General features: G+C 32.7%; 1 protein-coding gene across 1 annotated transcript; it reads right to left on the reverse strand.

Moving 5' to 3' along the window:
• Window positions 1-6,822: 6,822 nt before the first annotated feature.
• LOC114387384 (O-fucosyltransferase 23-like) lies at window positions 6,823-9,641 on the reverse strand. The gene is made up of 2 exons (XM_028347564.1): window positions 9,214-9,641; window positions 6,823-8,800 (listed from the first exon to the last, which is right to left on the reverse strand). The coding sequence occupies exon 2, from the start codon at window positions 8,583-8,585 to the stop codon at window positions 7,254-7,256; it is 1,332 nt and encodes a 443-aa protein (XP_028203365.1). The 5' UTR covers window positions 8,586-8,800; window positions 9,214-9,641; the 3' UTR covers window positions 6,823-7,253.
• Between the last annotated feature and the right edge of the window lie 332 nt (window positions 9,642-9,973).

Here is a 9,973-nt window from a genome sequence, read left to right on the forward strand (position 1 = left end):
AAATAGTATCTATGAGGAAGTTAATACTTAATTATATGGACATGTAACTTCCCTTAATTTTTTTTTTTGGTGTTAAAATAAAGGCGACATGGAGTTGCCTAAGCCCACTCTGCCACAAGGTAAGCCCAAATTATGGATCCAATTTTCAGTTCCTCTACTGAAATTGAATATATCAGTTTGATCAAATTAACATATCAAAATTAGTGTGATTATTTTCTGTTTTAAGAAGCTTCAAACGCATGTTAAAGCCTTAAAGGAAAAGTAATGATTTATTGCTTCTCTAAAAATGGTGCATAAGAATGTATGCAGATGGATTGAAATGGTAGAACAAACACACCCTTAATTGCTTCCTAATTGGTAGCTTGGCATGTAGATATATAGAATAGAAGAAGAGTGTATGTTATCTCCTTCCATATCAGAGTTCCATCAATTATCCATAATCTATAATTATAGATAAAAGGAATATGAGTATTTTGATATACACATTTTTATACCCATTTAATTCATATAATTATATTCATAAATTATTATTTTATTCTTATAATTATCTTTACAAACATGTAACTATTCATTATCTTCTATTAACTTTTTTATTATTAAAAAACATGAAAAAAAAATAGTTAAACACAAAGTACTTGCTTTGTACGTCCTTCCATTTCTAGCATTGTGGTTGTAAAGAACTTGTTTAAGAACTTGCTTGAATTTCCTAATGTCTGGCGGCTTGGTGGTATCTTCGGTGCTAGCTTTGAGGAAGACACATATGACAAGTGATGTACACTACTGTTATTATTGACTATATTATTAAGAATCCCGAAATAATTATGAAGACTTATGTATATTGTATACAATTCAAAATGAATTAGTGTATCACTAGTGTTTTTTCACACGGTAAAATTTAATTTAAAATAATCAATAACATAAAATACGTTAAGTTATGTATATTTAAATTTAATGGAAAACTGCTATTATAAAAAATTCTAATGAAACATTAGATAAATAGATATTTGTAACGATAAATTAATTTATCTCTATATAGATATAAATTGTTAAGTAAAGTTAAGAATATTAGAAATTGTAACACAATTAATAAAAATATATTATTATTAGTTATTTTGGAATGAACATTTTATATCAATCTTTAATATAAAATGTATAACATTGTCTTGGATCAAAGAGGAAAAAACACCAAATATGTAAATCGATTGATATGTGTTTAAGCTTAATGAGTAAATATCAAGTTTAAGTCTTAAATATTTAAATGCTTTTAAATTTTTTTTATTATCATCTTATTCGACTCAAATATAATTTCTTCCATAAAAAAAATATATAATGTTCTTTAGGAAAAAAACCAAACAAAACAAAGGGTACAACTAGAAGTTGAAAACAAAATAAATAACCAACAAGAGATTAAGAATATACTTTACGAAATACCCAAAACACAAGTGCATATATATAATCGAAATGCTCGTTGTCCACAACAAAAAGCTCTTAATCCATTTCCCAGCACTTTTGTCATGGTCACCTTCATAGTAGAATATGGCGAAATGGATGATGAAGAAGACGAACATCAAGGATAAACAACAAGCCAAAGTCCATTTCACAGCTCTACTTAAATTTATAATATAAAAGTAAATATGTTTGTCTTTATAGTAAGCAAATATTAGGCTGGTGCATTAGCATAGTGCATGAGTACTATACAAAAACATTGTAATTGCAAAAATCAACATACAACTCTTAAGATGTGTTACTTACTCCAACATAAATTTAGGGTTATAAATAGGTAAAAACACAAATTATGTTTCCATCTCTTAAATTTGACTGTGTGTCAGATTGGTCTTCAAATTAGGAAAATTTTTAACGAAAATTAAAAATAATTGTTACAATTTCAAAACTGCAATTTCCTTTTGCTACTCATGTACTTTTTTTAGCTCCAACAATACAACCAAAGTGCAATTCATATTTGTTATTTCATACACATTTTATGTGCCATCCAAACAAGAGTCAGTCACATAGTTTGAAAGTTGCAATTTGTAACTTTAGTTGAACTAAAGTTGCATTTTTATTGTCCGACTTGACGTGCTTTGACTTTCGTGAACATGTGAATAGGGGGGGGAATAAGTCAGATTGGCCTACCGGAGCCTACGACCTGATCTACATAAAGTCTGAATAGATAAGACTTAGGCTTATTAAAAAGTCTGATAGGTCGACATATATATATATATATATATATATATATATATATATATATACACACACCAGACTCTTGTAATCAAGGACTTTAATTACAATTTAGGTGTGAGTCATGTGTCATTTTATATTCCTCATTATTTTGATTTAACTTTCTTTTTTCTTTAATTTTCCTATTACGTTCCTACTTCATAACATATTAAATAAGAAGACTTTTAAAAATGTCAGGCCGAGCCAAAATAAAAAATAAAAACCTTTGATAGGTTATAGGTCAGGCTCAGGGTCGTAGACTAGGCTTAGACCTTTTAAAACCTGATCTGGCCTATTCCCACCCTACATGTGAATGAAGCTGTTAACGACATTAACAATGCATTATTATGTTAAAAACATAATTATCAAGGACCAAGACACATTCTCATTTAACTTCATATATATATATATATAAACTCCTTTGTTAAAATTGTGATTCAACCTGATCGTTGTTTGATCGTTAGGAAAAAAAGAGAAAAAAATAAACAAGAAAAATAAGAGAAAGATAGAGGTGATCTGGTGAAGAGAAATAGACGAGAATAAAATTGAAAATTTTAAAATAAAATTAGTTGGTAAGTAATAAAATTATAAAAAAGAAATATCGGTGTTGAGTAAATGACTTTTTTAACCTTTTTAAAATGGGATATTTACATCACAGAGAACTATAAGCCATTTAAAACCATTCACGGTTATTTTTTTTGTTACTTAACTGGTTTCGATCATATTTTCTTTTGTGAACTGGTTTTGATCCTATGATTCCAATGAATAGACACAAGAATAAATCCGATACTCTAGCTTCAATTCTGCTCCACCCACCATGTTTCTAAACAATTAAATTCCCCACCTGAACCTATTCTAAACCAAAATTATAGAGCAACCAGACCATAACTAAATATATACATAGCAAACATGAATAGGCAATCATGAACCCGAAGCAAAATCCGAACAAACTCAGCGCTGCCTCCCTATAACTTGCATTCACAAACAAGATCCAATCATAAATGCAAAACCCATCACCACAACCTAAAAAAACCTTTATACAAAAATTGGATTAAAAGAACCTTTGACACAAAACCCATCACCACAAAACACTTGCTTAGTCGACACTTGTAACCAAACAAGTCAAAAACTAAAACTCTGCAACAAAAAATAATTCGAAGAAGGTGGTGAAGCAGTTAGATTATGAAGTGGTAACAGAGGGATTGCATGAAGCAATGAAATTTAGGAAAAATAATGGACGTGCATCGCAGTTTCTGCACACTTCCGTTCATCCAAATCACTTAAATATACCAAATTCTTTGCTCTTCTCACTAATTTAGGTGTAACCAAACTCACTATTTTCATGGGCACATGCTCTCAACAAATGGATATGATCAGTTACTCTTTTCCGATAACTCCGGGATATTTGTAGCATGTGACAAGAAAGTCATGGGAACAAAAATCATCGTACACCTGGGTTCTGGATCCTCGGCCAAGGTTGACCACCCTTATGTATAACTTCATTTGGTTACGCATTATCAACAACTAAAGGAAGAAATAAACAATGAGAACGTTGGAACAAATAAAGCTAGCGCGGTTCATAAATCCTTTCAATATTGCAACAGCAATTTATAAAAGAAGGGTTTTTCTCCAATGTTACGTTTATCTCTCGTTTTTTTTAATGTTTTATTATCCTACCTTAGTTGCATGCACTTCTAGTTTTCTCTTAAAGGTTCTATTTGAACCTACATAATACACTACTTAAGGATAAACTCTTCATTAAAGTGATACCTTTTGTATGATTTTTAATTTACCTTTAAATTACTCAACATGTCTCTAAACTAAATCATGTTTTTCAATTAGGTTACTAAATTTGTATTTTTATTTTTCATTAAATTTTTATCGTTAGTTTTTCTTAGCGAAGTTAACAATAGGACCTAATTAAAAAATAAATTCTCATTCAGGAACTCAACTGAAAAAAACTAATTCATAAATCTAATTAAAAATTATCAAATAATTTAACTTGTAAATTAATTTAACCTTTACTACTTTTTAGTACAAGTCTCCTCTATATTTAGGTTTTTTCAAAAAAGACCACCTTCATCGAATCAATTCATCTACGATTTTTCTAAAGCCCGGCATCGGAATAGGTAAAGTAACCCATCTATTCTATTGCCAATTCACATGCAGAATGAGATACAATGATCTCTTACCAATTTTCACTTTTTTCTTTTTAAGTGGCTTCCTTGAATTGTTACTTAAAATAAACATTTTGAACCGAAAAGTTAGATATCACAAATAATTCTGAGGAGACTCCTTTTAGGCCTAAAATCCAAAATAATTTCACTCCACCACCCTATAACACTAGTTTGATTCCCCACCCTAGGTGAAGGTTCCCTTTCAAAGTCCCCCTCCTAGTCTGTCCTTTGTTATTTACTTTTCGCTAGATCAGGAAAAAAATGGCACTTCCTAAAGCTTGATTCATACATGATTGTACTAACCTAAAATTTAAAGTAAAATCAAGACTGTTTGTACAAGGGTATGCAAATGCAAACCCCGTTGCAATGCTCCAATAAATTTAATGGAAATGGATTTGGTAGTCACCAAATTTAAGCATTCACCCAATCATCAAATGGGAACTTTTGAATGAAGATTAATATTGCGTTTAGATTAGTTTGATGATGAGAAATAATCAATTAATTTCTTTATTGTAAAGATAAAACAATAAATAATTATTTTTACTTTTTCATAAAATCATTATAATTTTTTGTCTAAACTGTAGGTATCCTTCATTAGAGATAATTTTTTTATAAGATGGAATTGATTCTTGTGTGTTATTCAAATACCCTATAAATGACACAAATCCTAATGCATGTAAAAAATAACATCTATGAACATTTCTAACGTGGTTGTTTAAATGAGTTGCTTAACAAGTTTTTTCATTGGAGTTGATGACTTGATAGTACATGTTTAAGTGAGTTGCTTATATAAACAATTGTTGCTAAATTGATTACTACAAAAAAAAAAAAAAAAAGCTTTTCAATTCAAAATTTAATGTGGCTTAAGTTAAGTACTTGCTCCAGCCACTTTAGCATTGAAGTAAAATTTTGTATAAAGTTCTTAAATCTATCTGACATTGTAAGTTCATAAATTTAATATAAATAATCCATTTAAGCAAGATCCATTGCAAATGCTCTAAGCCATTTGATATTTATTCATCAGTTTTGATGTACTATGTGAATGCATGACAATAAACTATAAGGAATTCACATGTAAAAACTTAATGAAGAAAATCATTTCTAAAAATGGAAATTTCCATTGCAATATTCCTAAGTCCCTGTTTAGGGTGGTCTCTCATTTTTAGTTTTGAATTTTTAAAAATCAAAATAAGTTTTAGTTTATTCCTTGTTTTTAGTTTTTAAAAAGATGTTATAAATTGAAGACATAATAAAATAAGTAAATTGTTTTATCTTATTTTGCTTTACTTTAAAATAATGGTGGTAGCAAAGGTAGCAGAGTGAGAGTGGTGACGATAGTGATGGTATTAGTGGAATGGTGGTGGTGGTGGGTTTGCCCCAGTTAAACTACCCACCCATAGTGTTCCCCCCAAAATTTTCAATGCAATGGTTAGGCATCCTTAGACAAAAGAGTAATCTTAAACTATACTTCCTAACTAGATGAGAAGCATTAGATTGAGAGACTTGGGCAAAATTGATTGAACTTCTTGCTCTCAGGGTGCTTTGCTTGAGCTCAACCATCTAAGATGCTTGTTTTTTGAGGGTGATTATTTCGCATGTTAAATCAATGACCCACTAACCTAGGTCGGGTCATACTTAGGATGTAACGTGCTAAGTCATGCGGGTCAATTAAGGTTGGGTATAAAATTTTAATTTTTTTAATAAAGATTGGATCATACGGGTCAATTAGTGACCCCGTATTCAACCATTGACCTAGTGAACCAATGCGCTGACTGGGTCAATCATCGGTTTGATTTTAAAAATTATGAGTGGTGATGGGATGCAATAGTGGCAACAATGACGACAACGACAATGGAGGCGGCGAAATGGTGGTGACAATAATAGTGACGATAATAGTGGTGGGATAGTGGTGGTGGAGTAGTATGGTGGCAACATCTGTGACAACGACGATGGAGACGACAAAATGATGACAATGGCAATGATGGTAGAGGCAGCAAAGGCAAGGTGTGATGGTGGTGGTAGAATGACAAAGGCAATAATGGAGGTGGTGGTGGTTGTGGCAGTGTGGAGGTGGTGGAGGCAATAACGATGACAGAATGGTGACAATAATGACAGTAACAACAGTGGTGGTGGTTGTGGTGGAATGATGACAGGAAAAATGGTGGTGGAATGATTGTGGTATGATAATGATGGTTAAAATGTGTTTTTTAAAATTAAAAATTAAATTCACAAAATCTTTTTTTTGGTTTTGATAATAAATGTAAAATTATTTTGAAATTGAGTTAAAAGTCAATTTGGTTCTATTTTTGCCAAATGTATTTTATTTTAAAAATTACATCGAAAATCAGAAACTTGCACCCACCTGTTTAGGCCTAATATCATGGAAGTGAATTTCATATGTAAAAGAAAGTAAAAGAGGGTCCACTTATTTTTTAAATAACTAATGAGGGTCCACTTCGTGTTCTCCCAACTATTCAACAAAAATAGACACTTTGTGTTCTTTCCACCTTTTGCAATTCTCACACTTGAACCCAATCAACCAACAGTAACACCACCCAAACTACAAACACAAAATGCAAACAGAAACCAAGACTTGCCCTTTTGGAGGAATTTTTGTTTTTTAACAACCAGACAAACAGCGCCACACCTGAGCAAATTGTGTCAAACTAAAGGGTTATAAATTTACATAACTAGCAAACTGTACCTCAGTGTAAACACATATAATCCATTGCTGTATTCTCTACATCAAAACTCTTCTTTTTCAAGTGTGCCAAGCAAACTCAGAAATTATCATGTTGGGACAAGAAAAAGGGGCTCTTCATCCACTCTAAAAGTTTTAATTAATTAAACAACGCATTATCAACAAGAGATGTGATTGGTGCCATAGCTGATTGCTTGAAGACTTGATTCTGACATATTTGTCACCCATCTCATTGGGCCATTTGATTCTCCTGGTATATTATAAGCATAAGAAGGCCATCTTACATTCTCTCCACACATGTTGGTGACATTTATTCTGATCATCTTCTGTGTTCTTTCAAGAGCTATAAGACTTGAAAATGTGGAGAAACTGTTTCCCACAAAGATGTCAGCTCTTAAACACACTTCATAGTCAATTGCAGACTGAATTAAATAGGGATACTTCTTATAAATTCCATCAACACCAAGCCTCTTCTTCTCAAAAGGAAGAAACCCTTCTTCCCAATCATCTAGTATGGATGATGAATTGTTAAGGAGTTTATCAGCAACAGCAAGATAAACAACAACTGGAGTCTTCAAACCAGCAATATTCCCAACTCTTTCCACTATCTCTTTCTTGCCACTGCAGATTTGATTCGTGTTCAATCTCTGCTCTAGGTTTTTACAGTGAATCATCCAATCAATTTCTATCCTCATGTGGACAGCAACAAATGGAAGAGGCTGAAATGAAGATCCATCAGAGGTGATAATATTGTTCTCCACTTCCACTGCTTCAGTGTTGCCTGTTACCTCTCTTCCGACAGCTCGAATCCTAGACACAATCCTGTCTGCTTCCTTAGCAATCTCCTCTGTCAAATCCAAGCACTCAAAAACCCTTGCATAGTCCTTCACAGGCCAATGATCATGCCACAAGAAAGGGTTCTTCCCTACAATCCGAATTACCTCATAATCATCAAAAGAGCCCTTACTATGCTCCTTCAATTGTGCCAAATCTCTCTCCACTGTCCACCTCCTGCCACTCCCCTTCTCCATTTTCAGCACTTCTGTTCTATTCAAGACGTCTGAATAGCATCCCAACCGGACAAAACCACGGCAAAGGGCATTAAACTTCTCAAATTGGAATACCTTGTCAAAGGAAATTGGTTGCAGGAGGTCAATTTCTTTGTAAAACAGTGAGGCACTAAGGCTTGGCATCAACAATGTTCTATTCAGCATTCTAGCAGTAAGGCAAGCCCTTGCAAATGCAATCTTCTGATTGTTTAATCCCCAAACGAGCTGAGGAACCTCCAAAAACTTATCTTGCTGGATTCCAAAGTCCGAATTCAACAATGGAGTGCGGATACATACAAGGTTGCCCCATTCAATCCCATCAAAGCCAGGGAAGGATGGAAACAACAGTGCTCTAAGGATCAAAACAGTAACAAGCAAAACCATACATTTGCTAGTTATTGAATGCAATGGGCCAACCAAGAACTTTGACAACACTTCCATGTATCATTCACTCTACCATGCAAAGCATCACCAATTTTTTTGCTTTAATTCAAGAACTCAGATTACAGCATCGCTTACAAAGGATCAACACAAGTGTGGAGAAACCATGCCAACAAATTTGAAGGTCTTGAAGGTCCCCACAATCTGACTAGAGTAATACAAAAGGAAAGAAAAGCAACAAATTTCCAACAGAGTTCCCCTCCAACGATAAATATCTACAAAAGAAGAATCACAATAATAAGCTATGAAATTGTTATATCAAAAAATTGAATTCCAATTCTGATATACGGCGATACGTTCAATGTTTCATAACTTTATGCTATTTCAATTGCATTAAAAGATAAAAGGAAGAACAGAGAAAACAGACACCAAAACAAACGAGAAACAAGAACACGCCAAAACAAATGACACACATGTGAATCTCGGTAACAAACACCATCATTGCATGTCCCTATCACAACCCATACATCCGAAAAGCCAAAGAAACACGAGATACATCGATAAGAACGTGTCCCATCACCTAAGAAACCAACGATAATAATAAAAAAAGAAAAACAAAGAACTTCTATGAAGGATTTTGTTAGGCATTGTTAAGGCCATAACAGCGTCTGCATGTTGATTTTCTCACCTTTGGAAAACTTTGAATCACTGATGGAACGACCGTGTTTTAGAGTTGTGGGGTAAAGAAGAAAGCAACAGAGAGAATAAACAAAATGGGTGTGATGAAAGGTGGAAAAGGAACCAACTTGAATCAAAGATGAGTGGTTGGTTATGAAAAAAGATGAAAATGGAGAAAGAAGAAGAAGAAGAAGAAGAAGAGAGAATGGTCAATAGTGTGTTGTTGGGAAGAGAGAAGATGAACATAAAAAGTTGGTACAAACAAAGGAGGCAGGGTACGGAGATAGAGAAGGAAAAGGCAGAAAGAATAGGCTTTTGAAATAAATTTAAAATGAAAAAGTAAAAGAAGAATAAGATGAAGGTGAAGCAAGAGGACAAGTGAGATTTGATATTGCAGAGGGAATACCTGAGGTGTAACAGAGACAAAAACCAAGGCCAAATTTAATTTTGTTACGGAAAAGGCTCTCTAGCCACATCAATTTTCCCCTTTTTCCATCTGCAAATAATGGTGTCACTGATTATAATTAAAATGGGATTTTTTTTTCAAAGGCTAAAATATTTCGAAAATCAGGATTTTTGATTTATTTGTGTGTTTGGGTCTTGATTCATAAGTTCAGTCGTTTGTGATTTTGTTTATTTTTTTCTTATGATTTTACTTAATTTGACATGTTGTTTTGGTTTATAGTTCAGTGAACTGTTGATTTAAGTGTTGTGAATTGTTGATTAACACCTTAAAATTATTAAAAAAAATGTCTTAAATCAATATTTTA

Source organism: Glycine soja, chromosome 15 (genome assembly GCF_004193775.1).
Source record: "Glycine soja cultivar W05 chromosome 15, ASM419377v2, whole genome shotgun sequence".
NCBI classification, from domain to species: domain Eukaryota; kingdom Viridiplantae; phylum Streptophyta; class Magnoliopsida; order Fabales; family Fabaceae; genus Glycine; species Glycine soja.

Excerpts from the sequence above, each read along its gene's own strand:
- LOC114387384 (XM_028347564.1), bottom strand. The coding sequence starts at position 8,585 with ATGGAAGTGTTGTCAAAGTTCTTGGTTGGCCCATTGCATTCAATAACT.